The 19,657-nt window shown below is 45.2% G+C and overlaps 1 protein-coding gene and 1 non-coding gene across 11 annotated transcripts in view; both read right to left on the bottom strand.

Annotated features, from left to right (window-relative positions):
• Positions 1-660: 660 nt before the first annotated feature.
• pparab (peroxisome proliferator-activated receptor alpha b) overlaps positions 661-19,657 on the bottom strand; it is a 48,941-nt gene continuing 29,944 nt past the window's right edge. For 3 of the 10 annotated variants that reach the window (XM_029841122.1, XM_029841123.1, XM_029841124.1), the window contains exons 5-10: positions 7,517-7,765; positions 6,189-6,352; positions 4,777-4,915; positions 2,703-2,902; positions 987-1,440; positions 661-905 (exon numbers count right to left, since the gene is read on the bottom strand). In XM_029841122.1, the coding sequence (XP_029696982.1) occupies positions 661-905; positions 987-1,440; positions 2,703-2,902; positions 4,777-4,915; positions 6,189-6,352; positions 7,517-7,724 (1,410 nt within the window). In that variant the 5' untranslated portion in view covers positions 7,725-7,765. 10 annotated transcript variants of the gene reach the window in all.
• Positions 19,566-19,641, bottom strand: mirlet7a-2 (microRNA let-7a-2). Its single transcript, NR_105328.1, has one exon. It is a non-coding gene; the product is annotated as a microRNA let-7a-2 (primary transcript).

Below are 19,657 nucleotides of genomic sequence, written 5' to 3'. Positions count from 1 at the left end.
TTCTCTGTAGGATTTGCATTATTGTGCATTGCGTTCCAATCTGGAAGATTCTGCAAGCTCCTCGCAAAGCCAACTGTTATTGCTGAACGAACGAGTGGACGGGGAATAATTCACAAGCGTTTGGAATTGGACTGATTCCAGGACCTACGACCAAAACAACCAACGTGTTAAGGAGCTCGTGGCTTTGACTTTACACTAAACAAACGCTTGGTGCATCATCAGTGTTGTGCCTCAATGGCAGGATGGCTGCTGGAGAGAAAAACACCAATTCCATGGCCTCTGTCAGTGTCGGGCTCGTTAATGGAGGAAGATGTAGGACGCCAGGCTGTCGACAGCACAAAATTTCCCTTTACAATGACCTTGGGAAGGAATTCAACAATTACCTATATCTTACGTTAAACTTTGAAGAGTCAGAATTGGAAACTTCTGCCTCTACGAATTCAAATTGCTCTTGAGAGTTTTTTTGTAATATCCAGAAGTGACAATCAACTTCACAAATCTTCATATGGGGATTTCCTGCCTTAGCGTGGATTCAGACTCTACAGCTAACTTTTGCTGCATCAACTCAGTTTAAGTGGTTTAACCTAGCTTATGAAGGACAATTTTTCGTCTTCTTCCCTGAAAAGAAGGAGTTTTTCTGAGCGTGCCAGTCCATCGCTGTCAGTACATGTCTCTGTAAATCTCCTGCAGCAGCGGGTGGAGTGAGGTGTCCTCTGTCTTTTTGATCTCCTGCACCACCTGTGCGTGCTCGGTGACCAGCTGCCGGAGGTCTGCTAGTTTCTGCAGCAGTCTGGGGAAAAGGAACGTGTCGTCGGGGTGGTTGGCCAGGAGATGGAGCTGCAGCACTCGTACGATGCTCTCCTGCATTCGCTCAATGTGGGCCACGTTCACCAGGCCCGGACGGTCTGGGAGAGAGTGAAACAAACCAAAGTGCTACAAAACAACAGAAACAACAAAGTTATTAGCTTCAACATCTGCACCCTCACCTCCACAGCAGATGATTGCAGCCACAAACAGAGCCAGGTCACTGTCGTCCAGCCCCAAACCATTAAATTTCATAGCAAACTGGAACTTGGGCTCCATCATGTCACTGAACGGCCGCCGCAGACTCTTGAGGAACTCCCGGGTGATGAAGCCTGAGCCGTAGGCGACCAGGAGCCCGTCCTTGTTCATGCAGGAGGCCAACATGGCGAAGAGAGCTTCGTATACTCCGTACTTCAATAGAGTCACTTGATCGTTGAGGTCCAACCTGGAAAAGCCCGGGACGGACTTGGCGAACTCGGTGAGCTCGGTGACGGTCTCCACCGACGTGTACTGGCAGCAGTGGAAAATCCGAACCTCCACCTCTCTGTCCTTCAGCGTTCCCTCTGAGCTCACCATCTTTGCCACCAGGGTCTGCTCCGCAAGCTGCAGGGTCTCCATGTCGTGGATGACAAAAGGCTGCGGGAAGTGGAGACGCCATCTTAAGAGATTTGAACGAACCAGACGTTATTCATCTTTTTGTGACTTTGCCTGAATGGAATATTTCAAGCCTCCTTGACCAAGAGACTCTAAACCCTCATTGATGTTATCTCCCCGAAAGAGCTCAGGAATGGGAAAAAGCATTCAATCTCAGCGTAAATGGGGAAATTACAATATTTCACTTCGAGACAAAAACGCTGTCCACACAAGTGATATGAAATCCAGCGTCAACATGTCCAGTGACAGGTTGTATTACAAGAGAGGTTTTTAGCTGTGTTCACATGGTGGAAGGTTCACAGATGAGCATCTACACCTGCTACAGCACATGATATCAGAGCTGCAACTCTGAGATCAGAGCTGCATACTGTGCTAAATATGGGATAACCTCATGAAGGTATGAGCAAAAGACGCACAAACCCTCACTGTGTGTCACCACACGTCCGCAGGAGACCACTCACTATTTATGAAATGACAGCATTATTTACACGTCATCATTTTTGCTGTGTTTGAGGTGCATTTTTTAGTTTATTTAGTCAATATTCACTGGCCATGACCTCAGAGATGATGGTTAAATAATTGAAATTCATTCACTATTATATCAGAACTGATGAGAAGCCATTCCATTGGATAAATTATGAAAACAGAACTCCTTTTGGAGTTGACTGATAATGATTAATTCAATCACTGAGACTGTGGAATTTAGTTTTGGAGCAAACGGAATTTATTCTCCTGGACATTTGGCAGCCGACAGAGGGGAAAAAACACATAAGCCCCGAGTAATGCAGTGATTCAGCGCTTCCACTGTCATGTCGCTGTGCTTCCCATCCATCTGTGAGGCCAGATGTCAGTCAAGTGAGGTGAATTAAAACATCACGGCTGTAAAATGGGGACACTGATATGGAGGGAAACCATCTCTCGAGGGACACCTGAGCCTGAAACACTCACAGACAAGCTGGAAAAATGACTGATGGATTAACGCCAGCCTGAAAGGGAGGAAACTTTGGCCCAAACAGATGCTAGTTTGTCCAGCTGCACTTGCATTAGCGATTAGGTAAGTTAATTTTGGCTGCATATAATCTCTGAGGGGCTGGCTGCCCGGTCATCATAGGCCTCATGACAACATTTGAGGGGGACTATTTACTGTAACATTTGAGGAAATTGCAAAAGACCCCTTTGATCTCCTCGGATGTTTCGTTTTTGTACCCGTTCACTCACCAACCCGTTACTCTTAACTAACGTACAGGGGTGCTGGTCTTGCCACTGAGGATGCTTCGGGCCTTGGCCTTGTTCATGTTAAAGTTCTTCAGATAGGCCTCGTAAATCTGCCTGGCCAGCGTCTTCTGGTCGGCTACCCGGGGGTCGTCCACCTCCCTGTCCCCCGTCACCATCTCTGCCTTCAGCTTCAGCTTCTCTGACTGGGGCATCCGGCCAAACCGGATGGCTGGAGAGAGCCAGAAGAGAAAGATCGTTGAATCGCTCTGCTGCCATGACTCTGTCAGCCAGATTTTTCATTTCAAACGGTCAGGTTCGTATTATGAAACAACAGAACAGCAGATGTGCATGAATCGACCAAGAAGATTCACCTCAAACCAACAATCATGAGGTATAAATAACATATCGTTTAACATTTGTAGTTAATTTATGAATGAAGACAGCGAAGCCAGGTTGGAAACAAGTTGTATCAGATCCATCCCTGAGAGCTGTTTTTCTATTTCCCAGACAGCCAGATCCCATTTAACTAATGAGATTCGTGGTGAAGTGCTTTAAACTCCTCCTCCTCCTCCTCCTCCTCCTCCTCCACAGCAATTTAAACGGACTAAAGCTGATGCACGTGCACATGCCGATGTGTGATCACACCCAAATCTAATATACTATTTCTAATTTAAGGGCTTATGAAGTCACAAATAGAGATCTGATTTCCCATCCAGCCACCCACTGGAAACGAGCCCTGGCCTGACCCGAAGGTGCCCAGATGACCCACTAGATTACTGCTCACAAGTGGGCAGATCATCTAAAGCTGGGGGCTTCCCAATGGGGATCTGGGTGGCAGCCAAGCCTAATTAAGATGGGAGGAAGTGATGCTAAACTGAGCTTAAGTCAACTTCTTATAGGACCAACGTAAGGCAATGTGTCTGGCGATGGGGGGGTCTGATCACGTTTTCAACAGCTGACTTACAGACCTTAAATAAATGCCTGCAACAAAGGCACTGATGTTTTGGAATTATTTTTGCCAAAACTAAAAAAAACCCACTGAACTACCTACTTGAGACACAAGTGCTCATCGGTGTTTGACTAAATAAATGAATGAATAAATAAAACAGCTGATCATTTATAGTTTGTACGATCCAGTGTCATAGACTCAGCCTGGAGATCGATGGGTTAAAGGGGAATGAAGCTCCAAAATTAGCAGCAGCTATGTCCCTTTGGACTCTTCGCACCAGCACAAGTCCAAAGATCAGGTTGCACTGGTCTCACATCTCCTTCCTCCTCCCCCTGCAGTTACATTTAGGCTGCTGAAACTCAATATCCATATTGTCTACCATAACAGGAAGTGAAGCTACTTCTGAGCTTTGAGACACTTTATAGTTCATAGCCTCAACCTACATCCAGCTCTGCCTCTTTGTTCTCAGGTCTAATGTGCATATGATCTAGAATCCATATATAAACCCATTAACACTAACCTCTTTAACCTTTACATTACAAATAAAACATCCACGTATCTGCACATGCATGTCATCTCTAGAATCTGTGTCAACACTTCCCCCAAAACAGGATACTGACCTCGTCAGGTCAGCAGGCTTGATTTGCATGTGTGCAGATGGTGTGTTTTTGGGTCAAACATACGGTACTTTAAATATCCCACTATAGATGCGTGTATCTGGGGGCAGCGTAATCTAAATCAGGCAGGTTAAAATCTAAATGGGCCCCAGGATTTTCTTGCCTTTGCTTGTATCTGAACCAGAAAGGTTCAGAGGTTTCAGCCCCAGAAACTGAGAGTGACTCAGCGCTGCGGCTGCAGCGCACAGACACAAATACACCTCTCGGTGCACGTCAACAACTTGCAGATGTGAGTCAAATGTAAATGAAGGCGAATAAATACAGTGAATGTATGCATGAGTCTGGGATCGCTTGACAGCTGCCATTACATGTAACTTCAGATCCAACTTGGGTGTCAGGTTGTTTATTAACTACATCTTAAGTACCCTTTCAAACTCTCTTGGTATTTGTACGAGGTTGTTCAGGACTGTGTGCTCACGGGAGACGTGCTCAATGTGCGGCAGTATAGCCCTTCCCCGCCCCATGGACCTAACTCACCGTTATGGGACATGCCCACCGACAGGCACTTCTGGAAGCGACAGTATTGGCACTTGTTGCGATTTTTCTTCTGGATCTTGCAGCGACGTTCGCACTTGTCATATTCCAGCTTCAGACGGATAGTGCGCCGAAAAAACCCCTTGAGGAATGGGGGGGGGGGGGGGGGGGGGAAGGGAGGATTAGATACACACAGTGCCAAAATGAGAATGAGAGCTTCGAACAACAGATCCTGCTGCCCTAAAGCCCTGAACCAAAGAATAGTACAAAAACCAACAAAGTCATACTGAGGCTTTGTTCTCTGGGTTTATCTGATGAGTTTAATGATTAATATTAAATGTTCTTCAGTTTAATAAGTCCCAAGCTGATGACGCAGAGTGTTATGTTGTGATTTATTAAGGCCTTAATGATACTGCATTACAAGTAACATTTGCCTTTCACATAATGATTATCAAATTATGCAATTATAACAATTGCACCATTTCCATGACAGTGTGGCTTTTTGTTAATTTTAGGCATGTGGTGTTGCATTCAAGCTGGTGTGCCAGCACAGCAAATACCATGACAACTAGTTTTATCTTCTGTGTGGTCAACCATTATACATGATATATATTGTTCTATATGTTAAGGATGGGCAGCAAAGCCCTTGGCATTTGTTACAAGATGATATTTTATTGTTTTACAGCTCTGTCAGTATTTAAGGGTCACATGATTGACTCATGAACCCAACAACTGGCCTTTGTTCACTTTAGAAAATGCTGGAAGGAGGAGGGTGTGACTGTGTGTCTCTTAATTTTGAACATTCTTTTCTCACCTCAACGACGCAAGAGAACATTTTGTTTCCTTTATTTGTGACAGTTTCATCACTTGCTGATATTTGTCCTCCCGTTCATGTGCAAATGGTTTTAATACAGTTTCCACTTCAGCTGGTTCCTTCTGTGGCTGGATGGAAACACTACATTTCTACGCTCACGTCAGGCTGTACTGGCTCTGACCTTTCGTACCTTTATTAACACCAGACTGGGCTGCTCTGGACCAGTAAACAATTAACTTCAAAATTATTGATCAACCAAGTGTGAAAGCCGTTATCAGCCTGCTTTTAGAAGAAATCGTCACAGACGCTGTGGATTTTACAATCTGGTGAGTCGACTATTCTCAGAAAAACAGGCAAATATCATTTATTATACTGATGCCTGTTAATGTGTCGTCAAAGGCCTGTTTGTGATCCTGGGCTTGTCTCAACTTGAGTGGTGACATGGAGAAAAAACAATTGATGAATATTGACCAAAATATTGACAGACAGTTGAAAAAGTGTGAACAAGATTCCGGGATGTGTCAATAGGAGACTACTGAGGACATGTCTGAGAACTTCAGGTCGCTCAGGCATCATAGCCATTGCCTGATCTCCGTCTCACCTTGCAGCCCTCGCAGGCGTGGACTCCGTAGTGGTAGCCCGAGGCACGGTCAGCGCAGACGCGACACTCCAGGTTGAGCACGGAGGAGGAGGCCGAAAGCTCCTCCTGGCCTGCCACCAACCCATAAACTACTGAAGATGGGCTGGAGGCGGGCGTCAGGGCGTCTGCAACACAAGAGGGTCAGCCAGTTGAAAGGGAGGCTGCCCGACGGGTGCACAACGTTATCATGCCACAAACGCCGTGTAGCCAATTAAAAGGCAAAATACTGAAAAAAGGAGAAAGCAGCACTTAATGGATCTACAGGGTGTAGCAACGGTTTGGAAAGGGTAGATAATGTATAGCCAGGGTAGTGTATGCTAATTTGCCAACATCCACCAGTGGGACTTGGACGCCGCAAACGGACGACACCAAAGCAGCACTGCTGTTACCTCTCTGTGGCAAAAAGTCACGTTGAACTTAGGGAACAGTTTCAATTCTTTGGGCAACAGTTTTCTGATTCCACTTTGTAAATGGGCGGCGTGATTGCAAAAAAAAAAAGGCTGCTCCGGAATTGCAAACTGTATGAGTTGGTTGGAAAGAACATGTTCTCTCCCTCAGTGTCAGTATCCTCAGAGAGCCAATACCAATTTTCCATGACGTCATCGTGCTACGGTGCATTCTGGTGCCTTGATTCTGTTGCCTTGATTCTGTGGCCTTGATTCTGTTGCTTTGATTCTGTTGCTTTGATTCTGTTGCACGCAGTGTGACGACAATGTCACTGGAAAGACATTAAATAGCATCGAAAGACCCTCTGCTCAACCCCCAAGTGTCCCCGTGTCCACGTTTCTTACATCCTGGGAAGACAGGACGGCCGAACGGGTGTTTCCTGAGAGGTAGCGCACGGCGGCTGAGGAATGTGTGAATTCCTCCCTGGATACGGGGTAACCGCGAGGGGATGAATGGGGACAAAAGGCTGAAATGAGGCAGCGTGGAAAATAAAAGTTAGATGCGGCGAGATAAAATGAAATGAGGGGGAAATATGCAGCCGCAGAAGGAGGGTAAGAAGCGGTTGAGGCAACATTAGTGAGGACAGGGCCATCAGATTGTGGCACAGCTTGGTCGTAGGTTAAGGCAAGAGGTTAATTTACCTAAAGTGAATCCTCTCTGGACATTCAGTAGGTACGAATTAGGGATTAAGGGGTTAAACTGAGGGACCCACTACTCTGACAACAGCATTGGCAAAGAGATTATTATACTGAGCTGCTTTGGACACTCTAATATCTTAAAAAACAACACTGAAGCAACCCTGTAGCAATTCAAATACTATTCAGGGGTTAATAAGGGCTCACCTAGTACAGTGGAACCTTCAGAGCCATTGCTGGAGGGCGGGTAGTCATTGACGTCCAGGGAGCTGAGGGTGTCACTATTGATGGACTTGGAGATGTCCTGGAGCTCCTCCATGCTGCCCATGAAGTCGTCATCGGTGCACAGGGGGCTGCCCAACATCGACTCCTCCAGGGGTGAGGGGGGATGGTAGTGGCTCTCCATGTCAACCATGACTGTGGAGGAGCGGGCTGGAGGCGCTCTTGCTCACCAGACTAGAGGCAGCAGACAGAGGGTGAGAGGGACAAAGAAGAACAGCAGGTTAAACCCATGACCACGTACACATCTAGAGTGAGACATTTGCTATTTGCTAAGGGCTAGCTTTAGCTTTTCAACTATCAAGCCTCTTATAAGGTGGAAGGAGTGTTCTCCATGATGCAGTCGAAATCTGATGTCTACAAATGACTGAATTCCCCAGAACAACACAGAAAAAAATTAAACACAGTAAAATACTCTTGTAAATACTCAAGGATGACATGAACGTTGGGAAAACACCTCGTACCAAATCCATTCAACACCCTAAGCTGTTTCAGCCTGGAGCGCCTCATTGGACCGACCCACCACAACAATCCATTAAGCCACCCTGGTAAGACTGGTGACCTCATTATGAACATCAACACGGCTGATTAATACGACGTAATCTTTCAACAAACACGATTAAACAGAGCTAATAGGCCCACATGCAGCCATTATCAGCAGTGCTGATGCAACGATTGTCAATCAGTGCCAACAGGTGTTAAATTTACTGTATCAGGAGAGTATCATGCAGTATCTGGTGACTCAATGGCTCCTGAGCTCCTCAGAGTGATTCAATCTCAGTAACCTTATCTGTACAGTATGACCTGTGGCGGAATGCAGAGCGAGAAGGCCAGTATGGTGGGTACGTGCTCAAGGATGGACCTGGGTCACTGGGCTGGCTTTGGCCTTGCTGCTGTGGGAAAGTTAGACCCGAAACAAGTATCGGCAGAAGACGTGAGAGATTGTGCTGAATCGCTAAACGGGGTGTAGCTAAATGACATGAAAGTGCATTAAGGGCCGGGGCTTAAGGATGGCAGAGGAAATGATCGGGCCTATATCAAGCGGTGTGACTTCAGACATCCGCGTGTAAACTGGGTCAATCTGCAATAAGCCTCCTGTATCAGGGCCTCATTGAGGACAGTAAATGAAGGGAGTGGGGAGGCTCCGGGGGTGAGGGTCGCCCTACTGATTGTTCTCTGTCATCCTACACTTTTTACGGCTGTGTTTATTGACACCTCACTTTGCCTCATCAGATGTAGATTAGGCTTCTGCACGGTTGACTTTGGCCTCTGTGCTCCCTGTCAGTCTCTTTAAAACACTGACACAATGAGCCCCAGAAGTACGGCAGCTAAGAATAGCACATATTAGCACATTACGCTGGAGGCTAAAATGAGCTGCAATGGAACAAACATCTCCTTTTAAAGAATAATTAAACCCCTAACCCTTGGCCACCATGTGTCTAGGCTGGAATTATTTTTTTTTTAAATCCTGGATTGTGGGAGGGGCTCCTGGAACAGTGAAGACACACCCATCCCCTCTCCACCAACACCCCTCAGCAACCAGCACCACCAACACTACTGTTTCAGGTCACACACATAAAAAACATACAAAGGAAAAAATATCATTAACACAGATCAAATCTTATGCTAGCTAACGAGCTGACCATTAGTGACGGGTGCTAGTTTTTATAGGAGGGGCGTACAGCGGGGGTTTGCATCAAAAATCTGATTGAAAAAGCCAGATTTCAACCCATAGAGGGCAGTCACTCTTACATATTTACAACAAGATGCAACAAATTGAAAGACTTTGACTAAAATGTGAAGCGTTAGACCACAATCATTTAACAACATACTTCATAATCAAATATGTTTTCAGCAGAAAAAGTAAAGAGTAAATAGAGTAAATAAACTCTGTAATTTAAGTGCTTATACATGCATGACAAAGATTTATTTTTAAAAATCCTAGTTGATCTAGTTGATAAGTCTCTATACGTTAACATATATAGTATTAAAAAGAGGATTAAAGTTCTTTTAGCCATTTTAATCTTTGAATTTTGTGGCGCTCGGTTCTAAAACCAAAGTTTCACTTGTAAGAAGGCTGCTTTACTGAGACACTCGCTCTCCAATACATTTTCAATTGTAGACTGAGGCTACGTGAGCAGCGGTGAGCTGGTGCTGGGAACAAAGCAAAACTGGTTAGCATTCAGCCTGTAGCTCCTGACCTTCAGGTCTCTTTCAGGAGACATCTCATTCTGTAAACTGCCTACGCTCAATTACATCTATTATAACACTTCAAGGGTAAAAAAAACAAACCCTAGTTTTGATGAATGGAGTAAAAAAAAAAAATCCCTGTCAATCTTGAATGACTTCAATACCTGACACAGTTCAGCTATGTCAAAAGCACACACTGTGTACGACTTTCTATTTAAACCACAGACATGACACGAATCCTTTTTCAGTCCCAGCAGCTCTGAAGGGGCGGCCCACCCAAACTTGTAGAACCACCAACATAACGATTGAATGTAAACAGAGAAACTGGCTTAGCTGCAGGGGACAGACAAAGTCAGATACAAGGGGCGGGGCTACATGTCAGTTAAACCACAGCGTAGGTTCTTTATCAGCGACGTGTAGAGCAGAGAATGGAATGGCTTCAAAGTTAAGCCCTAACCCTTCTGGGGTCAAGGCCTCTCTTGTGCTCAATCAGCCGAGACTACTGACGGTACCGAGCGTGGTCAGATCGGAGGAGAGCTGTGTGTGTGTGTGTGTGTGTTCTAAGGTGCTAAAAGTGGGGGAGAAAGCCAAAAATAAACCCCAATAAGATCACTGTGACAATGCTGTTGCAATGTAGAACCCAAGAAAGTGGCAGCTGTCTCATAATTTTACTCTATCAACACAATATATCTAAACTCCTTCAGGGTATATACCGTTCTACTGTACACACTGTTGCATATCAAGGTCATGCATGCTTATTTATGTATGGAACAGTCCTAGAGCCTGTCTGCTAGGGTCTATACCACTGATCACAAGACCGGATGTTTTCTTTGTTCGTAAATAATCCAGACAGCCTGATGGCTTTCTGCACAGCTGCGTGGTCGTTGCGCTGAGCCGTCGCGGCCCTCATACGTGAGCTCCGGCTGATGCAGATGTGAATGTGACCCAGCTGCCTCCCGGCTCTCGCAACAGGAGGGGACAGCGAACCGCAGGAAGTAGGTTTACACAGCCGTCTAAGGCGTTCAGGACAAGCAGCAAATCTCCCACGCTGCAGCGCTGACAGTCGCTGGAGCGATGTCCAAACCCGCTAACAGAGCGCAACGAAGCACGCGACGACAAGACAGCACAGATAACGCTCGCCGGAGACAAAGTCGTCCCAGGAAATTGGTCTTCTCGTCTCACCCAAGAAAAGGTGAAAAAAGTTGTAAAAATCTGCACTTAAAGAGTAATGTGCATTAGCATTTAGCCTAATGTGCTTTATAAATAACATTAACCTTATGACCCTACCTTCCTCAACCAGTCTTCCGCGCAGCACTGGCCGCTGATATCACGACACTCAGCTCCTTCCAAGAGTTTGTGTATTTTTGTGAGTGTGACAGAGAGCAGACCACAGGTTAATGTTTAATCCATCCATCTTATGGCCCCGAGTGTTAACAGTCCTGTTAGTAGAAGGGCCCCCTCCCCTCCCCCACTGGGGAACGCAGTGCTGCTGAAATATGGGTGGATAGGGCTCGTCCTGCCAGCTCTGTCTCAAAGACCTTCCCTCTGTCGGCTCAGCCTGAACCGTGCCCAAAGTGTAAACACCTCAGCGGACCTTTATCGTCCACGGCTTATATGCTGGCCGGCGCCCTCTTATCATTATGGCGATTGACCAAAGTACAGGGGAAGAGGCCAGACCTTAGCTGTGTTCCCAAACAGATGTGCATCACACCACTCCGCTGGACCTATCGCATGGTCATTATTTGTTATTACGTGACCTAAAAATTGGTTCCAAGTGTACTCAAACACGCTCGCTCAATAAACTGAATCGCCATAAAAGAGCCAACATGACCCAACATGAAGCAGATTTCTGAGCTGACGGGATTTGAACTTGCTGCCGGAGTTACATGAGCACTGCTGGACCCTGACCTGCGCGTGGACCGCGCGTTGGGTGTTTAAATGGCAATTATGCTCACCAAGGTCACCGGGAGCCGATAGCCGGACTATAAAAACATTGGAGGGGAAACGTGGCAGCGTATCGTGTTACGGCAAAGGCCTGACACAACCCCAGCCAGTAATAGTACATTGTTACACAATGGAAAGTGTGTACGGACATCTGGGTGTCTTGTACGGCCACAATCACATGGTAAAATGTATGATGGCAGGTGGCACACGAAGGAAAAGCCCAAAGCTGCTAATGGATCATGACGAGGAATGGCGTTTGGACACAAGAAATTTGGGGGAGGGGTTCCGACGCGTTGCACCCGGTGTGTTTTTAATAAAGTTGGATGTTTTTTAAGGAACCATTCCAGATTTTGCCTCTTTGCAGAAGAACATTTTGGAGAACGTATGGAACGTTTTGGAGAGCACGCCAAGGACCGTCAGGTTTACATGCTTGAGCACTGAGCAGGTTTATGTTGTCAACGGCACGTATGTAAATTCCAGTAAATCGAGCGTTCAGCGAGATATCAATTATTTATGCTGTCCTTTTTCTAGACTGGGAAACGGGTCAGCGTGGGGTTGTACGGCGCTATGGCCCAGCTGCTGTGAAAACTTCCTGTCAATAGCTGAACGCTTGCTGTTAAATCAGCTGTGAGGATCTTGCAGAAAATCATTCCCAGTCCTAGGAGGAGACTGGTGTGATACTTCCCAGTTTAACCTGCTAACAACATGGTTACCGAGACCACACAAACCACCCGAAACGCTGAAACGACGCCTCAGATTTATCTCCACAACCTAAACAGTTTCAACCCTAGATGACCTTAGATCTGTCACTGGGAAATGTGGAGAACGTCTAAGAGAGCCAGAGCCGATGGACCAGTCATCTTTCACCCTGAAAATACCCTCGCTCGGACCGAACGCGCTGCAGTTTCAACTTCGCCGCGCTTTGGAGACCGAATGTGCGCTTTTCTTAAATTTCATAAACAAGTCATTAAAACCAGTCGCCTTCAAGTAAAGCGACAGAAGTTATCAAGGTTTTGACGTGGTTCTGAGGGAGCTTCTGCATTCCCAAACGAAACCGGCGATGCTGAAATCATCACGTTGGTGTGAGAAAAACACGACGCCGGGGCTGTTTGACCCCGCTCGGACAGCTGTGCGTCTTATTACATGTTCCAGCTTGACACCCCGGCCTTGTTCCTTCATTCTAGCTGCCACACCAGCCTGTGGGGAGGTCTGCAGCTGTAGAGCTCACCGAGTGTAACAAAAGCACCACGGAGCTCTTCTTCTGGCTTCCTGTGTGCTGCAAGAATGGAAAAGCTGGAGGTGGAAGCAGTTTGGAAAGGGCGCTTGGATTCCAGGACTTTATACTTACGCACACTGTTACGAGTTGCTCAGGAATTCTGTTCTGCTTCAGCATTTTGAAGGTTCATTCAGTGTGTTAGAAGACCAGCTCCACCCATTATGTCAGCAGCTGGTTTATTGGAGACGCTGGGAATGAGTTTGTGGGTGGATCTGTGTGGCCCGCAACAGCCTGAAGTATTTGAACCTCTCACCGGGTGACCTTCATTACAAATAAAGGTGGTGAACACCTCCATTAATAGGAAACAACTGGCATAAAAGCATTTGCTGTATTCAGAAGGAAACATACTCAGTACGTGGATCCAATAACAAGCAGGATATCAAACCACATTAAAGTTGTTCCCTGGATGAACACAGTCTACTATTAAAGTAAAAAACTTTATGAGAATCTATCAAATTAATAATTTAAATGCAGTTTAAAAGGCACTCAAAAAGTTATACGTCACACCCAAGCTACACCTTTTTAGCAACGCAGGTAAAGAGCAACAATCCAGATCCAAACATGAAAAGCTGCAGAATGAAGGAGACAACCGAGTCAAAGTCAGAAAGCTTGCCGCCGCGATGCCTCGCAGTTCAAATTCAACTTAAAGGCATCATCCTTCCACAGTCGTTAGCAAAGACGCGCTCAGGTTCAGAGCTGCTTACTGTAAGTCTGGCTGGAGGGCCTCAATCCTGCTCAGCCCAGAGGGGACTTTACCGCAAATCAGGCTCAAAGGCGAAGGGCTCGGGCTCAGGTTAAGGTCAAACCTGGGGCAGAGGACACACACTTCAAAACAAGAACACCAAAGAAGTGACCACAAACAGACGGAAAGAGCGGTGGGTGCAAACAATAGGTGCTCTGGGTTTCAGCAGCCTTGACTGCTTGACTTGAGCTGCATGTTTTACAGAGACAAATAACCTTTTCTAGAATCCAATTTGCTTTTTGCCCCCTAAGATGGCAGTTTATTAATGGGTGAGAGGAGGGGGCCATTGTCAATCTGAGCACAACAACAAGGCTTCTCCTAAGACGTTCGTGCTGCTCACAGTGTTCTATTGTTTGAATTATTTGGATTTTCCTTTGTTTAAATCAGTGCAGACCCACAAGTTTCTTTAAAAGGAGATGAAGGCTGTTATTACACTGTGAATGGCTGTTTGTACTTTACGGGGGCAGGACTGTCTCTCTGCCCTCAGAGGTTCTGCACATTCAATTAAAGCAAACTTATTTCTGACAATAGTCTGCAGATCCGCAGACCCTGGCCTACAGAGACCTACAGTGAAAAACCACTTCCTGTCGGTAGTTTAAGTCAGTGATGAACCAGTGCTAAATAAATAAAGAAAATTACTGGAAGCATTAATAAATAAATAAATGTTCCATCTAAAAGTGGAACAAGGTTTCAGATGCTTAATGTGCTTTTGTTTTGTTTCAAAATTCAAGGTACAACTTAAAGTCTTCACAGTGCTGAACCAGAAAGTCCTGTTTGAAGTTAAATTCTGCTTTGCACTCTTGTTTGTGTAGGCAGACACTGATTATAGTTCCTGACAACAAAGTTGTCAGTCTGCAACGCAACAAGCTACAGAAAAAAAAGACAGAAAAACTGGTCCCAGTTTCCTTGAGACGGGTCCAAAAATGTGTTTGAGCAGGGACTCACTTCTGCTTCCAGTGTGCTCCTGAAGGCATCGCACATGCAAGATAATACTGTTAAAAGCACTGCGTCCCTCTGGGTACAAAAGATGACGTACCAACACAAACCTGACTTAAAAAAAAGACAGAATCACCCATTTAGAGTAGGCCTGTCCAGAAAATGAAGCTTAAATTTTGAGGACATTTGAATTCAATGAACACCATATTAGCTGCTGCATGAGATAGCGTGTTAGCATAGACAGGATGGTGCTGCTGGCACAGTATGCACATCCTCAGATACCATCACATCACAACCTCACAACATGTCAGCAAAGAGCAGAGGACAGTTAGGACACTGTACACCCAGAGACAGCCATTTGGCATCAATCTCCAGAAGACGGCACGCTGCAGCAGTGCCGCACCTTCTTGGTGTGGGATAGAAGGTGTGGCGGTGGAGGCTGCAATTAGATGCCAGTCCCAGTTACAAATGTAGCACTGCATGGAGAGCACAGTGTGCAGCACAGCTCCATTTTCATTACAGATTATATGCAAACAGGAAGTCTTGTTCATTCCTACAGACAGAGAAAAGCTCCACCATGGCTCTGTGTGAATGGAAAGGGCTGGAATATTTATCCATAACCACAACAACAACACAAATAATACTGGAGGTTCCGAAATAAAGTTATTTCTAGAGTGGAACTAAGCTCTAATGCTAGTTTTTCCAAATTCTGCCTTATAGTTTAATGCAAATCCACACGGCTTTAGTTTTTAATCGCGCTAACAGGCAAAATGAATGCAGGTGAGAAGAAGCACCTTGGAAGAGTCTCACGGAATGGTGATGAATGCAGTCTAATGAGCGACGTGGAAGGAAAAGGAGAGGACCCTGAGATAAGTGGAACATTTAACCAGGATTTTGCAGAGACGACCTGAATATTTTTACAATGACCTCCGCAGCTTTACCATTAATTTATAGATCATTTTGGATTCCAAGCATGTTACACAACTACTGTATATCACACCTGCAGCCACTAATTTCTCTGCTTACAACATGCAGCAGATCAGGGTAAAATGTAGCAGATATTAAGCTAGCCTGGTCTGGGCTCTTGAGCCAAACATCACTAACACACATTTTGGTGTAAAAGATAAAGGTGACTAATGTGCAGAGTTTATGGCTGCAGTCTGGATACAATATATACATACAAGAGACCGTAATACAGGTGTCATGCAGGTGTTTACACAAAGTGAACCCACAGGGCTCCATGTTTCCATCACTTCATTGCTCAACTTCAAACCGAATAGTCTAAAAACCGATCCGTATATTCCCCACAACCGCTATTAGAGGGAAATAAGTCAACTAAAGTGCCTTCTTTGGACTGGGAATGAGAAGTGCTGCGCAGGCGTGCCTCAGAGCATTAGCATGGCTCCTACAAGGCTGCAAGAACTCTCGATTGTGGCAGAGATGCGCACAAACAATCGTGCAAACCCAGATGAGGAAGCCCAGTTCGAAAGCTGCAGTCCTCTCCGTGCACGTCACAAAATTCCCATACAGCCCCAATCCCAGCTGCTGCCTGCAGGACCGTGCACTTCTTGCATTGAAATAAGAGGGTCACAGACACATACCTTGCGCCAGACAGCCCATTACCGACGGCGCCATATCAAATGTGAGGAGGTTGAGATGCGCTCGGTGTTTGATGGAGAGCAGAGAGGAGAAAGGGAAAAAGAAAACAGACCCCCAAACGCGTCCTTGTTTGTTTTCAGGTTGGCGCTGTCAAAAACCCCCACCATGTCCCTGCAAAGTAGACCAGCGGATCTCACGCCCGCGGGAAGTGACGTCATGATGGAACGCTGACGCGAGGAAGGCGCACACCCCCCCGACACACCCATAGTTTCGACGAATAGAAAACCTTTGGTAGTTTCTCTGGAGACTGACGCCCTCTAACCGTGATGGGTTCTGCACGCCTTTCCTGCGCGATTAAACCTTTTTTATTTTGATGTTTCGACTAAAGTAGGTGAACCGAGCAGCCCAGACTCTTAACTATCTCCTTCCCGAGACAAATATAGTCAATAGTTATTAATGCATGAGCTTATTAGATAAAAAGCTATTTAATGCATTTAATATATTGTAAGTAATGCAATTGGTTGGTGAACATCTTGGGTGTAGCCCTCAAAACAATCTGCTTGAACCACCTCGAGGCCCCAGTTTTTGTATTCAAGTGCTTTCAATCATACTGGTGGAAGAGGTATTTAGATACATCAGTTATCAGATCAAGTTGTACCAAATACAAAACGATGTGCATCAATACTGCAATAAGACCTATTTATTAACACACGGCCTCAAATGTCCTCTGGTGTTGGTGGACTGGAGAGAATAAATGCAGATATACGTTAAATGTGAGATCCGTCTGCCTCAAATCCTGCTCTAATAATTGAATAACAGTGAAATATGTATCTCAATTTTTTTTTTATTATCTCCGATTTGCTGATGAGGACACGGAAGAACGAGGCTGAGCAACAGGAAGGGTGGTTGCAGGGGTCATCCAGGCCTCTGTCGCCATCTGCTGTTATAAAAGCGCCACTGCAGGTGACGTCAAATTCGCCAGTCCGTTATGACGCGTGTATTTAAAACGTTTGGCATAAGACTTCGGATGGAAATATGTGCACGTGAAAGTCAGTTTCAGAATTATATCCTTGAGAAGACTACTAAAGAAAGATTTTAATCATTGACTGCTAGCCTCAGTGTTTTGTCAACCCATTATATTTTATGTTCCCAAATCATTGAGTTATTTCAATGCACATCCATCCATTCAACATTTCTTTTGATGATTAACTGACTTGAGGAACGCTTCTCCTTCTCAAGCTGGAGAGTTCAGTTAAATATCCAGTAGGTGGCGCGCTTGTCACACCAATCTAAAAGTCAACTCGCATTCTGTTAAATCACATAGTGTCATAAATTGCATTAAAAATGCTTGACTCTGTGTTCAGTAGACGTGAATGGGATTAGGGGCAAATATAGAAACCAATAATTTAATTTCCTCACCCTACATTTCAGAGGGAATATTACATTTCATAATAAGTGAGGCACAGATTAATGTGGCTCAATCTATTTAGATGTGGGCTTAGGTTTTCTTCCTCCTAGAAAATGCACTTTGCTTTTTTTTTTTTCCTGAGGAGCCTACCCACATGAGTCCTCAATCCTATCCACTTACATTTGATCAATAGCACTTTTCCATTTGTGTAGCTATGACATCATACGGAGGTTTGGAGAAGCCCCCTCCGTGATAGTCGTGTAGAATTCCTGGCAGCTTCATATAAAACAATAGTTTAATATCGGATTCTTACTCGTGTTTCAGATGGACCCTCAAAAGCTTTTCATTAGTTCCTCGCAGGTTGGAAAACTAACATCCCGGAGTGAGTGTCAAAGCTCTCGGCTACAAACCTGAAAAAATGTGAGGCAGGGAAGGATGTCATCAGGCTGGCACTCAAATCAACTCAATATGATGGCTGGAGGAAACGTCCAGACACACTGCTGGCATATTTTAACCACACTGTTTGTAAACGATGAGTAACACTACTGAGTTTGCAAACCATATGAAACATTGAGCTGGCATTGCATGATTAATAACCCTGAGCGATAACCCAAAGTTTGACCCTTTGCAGGACCGCAGTCTCAGACAGTGAGGCATGTCTGCCGTCCAAAACTGGCCTGCTATCGGCTGGCATCTCCTTGTCATGTATCTGTGTGTATTTATGTGGAGAGAGATAGAGAGAGAGAGAGAGAGAGAGAGAGAGAGGACTGTAACCATCATCTGTTGCCACATGAATCATGCTGCAAACCAGGAGGTGAGATTGGGTGATCTCTCCTCTTTCCATCTGCTCTGCCCCGGGTTTGTAAGATGTGTCTGGGCTGCCGGCTGCTCCCAGAAAAGGATGAAGGCACTCGAAGGGCTTTTCAGACACTTTGCAATTGAAAAACAACAACAATGAGCTCATAACGAGATTCAATTCAGGCTAATTCGGGCTAATGGGCTGATAAAAGCCCAGCAAAAAATGTAACAGACGCACCATTGCAGCTCCTGCGGCCGCCTATCGTCTCCCTGACTGCTCCCATAAAACAGCAATAAGAAGCAAAAGACAAGCTGGTGCATCATGGGAATGTTTATTAATTATTGTTTTCAGAGAAAGGAAATACAACCAAATCACAAAAATGATATTTCATTGATTTTACCTCCCGGCCTGCCGATCCATGAGTACCGATGACTCGGCCTGGTGAGTTGAGTTGGGACATTTTTCAGTTTGGCGAAGGATTGCTGCCCTCCAGGGAAGGCAGTAGGTTGTATAGTTATCTCCTGATTGGGCAATATCACCACCCTGAAACCACACAACCTACTACCTCACCCCGTTCGAACACCAGAAAGGTCCAGCAGGTCACAACATTCATGATCTGCTACGTTCAGCCTCACTCGTGCAACAAATGCTGATCATTTCAGAGGAGATTAAGGCAATAACGACACAATTTCCACATTTTAACAAGCTTTACACATACACTGTTATTCAGTTTCTGTGAATAAATATTCCTAAACTTGGATAAATCTAAATGAAGCAGCTCAGTTGAAGCAGCCTGGTTGCTAACCTCACTTTTGGTACTGTGAGTATCCTGGATACTTTGGTTTCAAGATTGGGTTAAAAAAAGAGGAAGAAAAAGTCTAATACGAGTGTGGTGACATGTGGAAAAAACCCTTGAAAGTTTGTTTCCAATCTATAAAAAAACACAAAAGAAAATTAACAAGAACTAAGTTAGCTTATCCTAGCAGCCGGTGAGTAAACGAGCGCGTTTCACTGTCGATCCAAAACAAAAAAGAAAAAAAAAAAGGCTCCATCTCAGGAATCTGATGATATTACAGCCACTTCAGGAAAGACAGTAAGTTGTATAGTTATCTGACAGGAAGGGTATAACCCTAAAACTATACAACCTACTACCTCACCCCAAAGGACAGTCTTTA

The sequence above is a fragment of the Takifugu rubripes genome, chromosome 9, assembly GCF_901000725.2.
Source record: "Takifugu rubripes chromosome 9, fTakRub1.2, whole genome shotgun sequence".
In the NCBI taxonomy this organism is placed as follows: Eukaryota; Metazoa; Chordata; class Actinopteri; order Tetraodontiformes; family Tetraodontidae; genus Takifugu; species Takifugu rubripes.
Note: the sequence above shows the minus strand (reverse complement) of the source record. Positions and strands in the feature narration are given on the sequence as shown.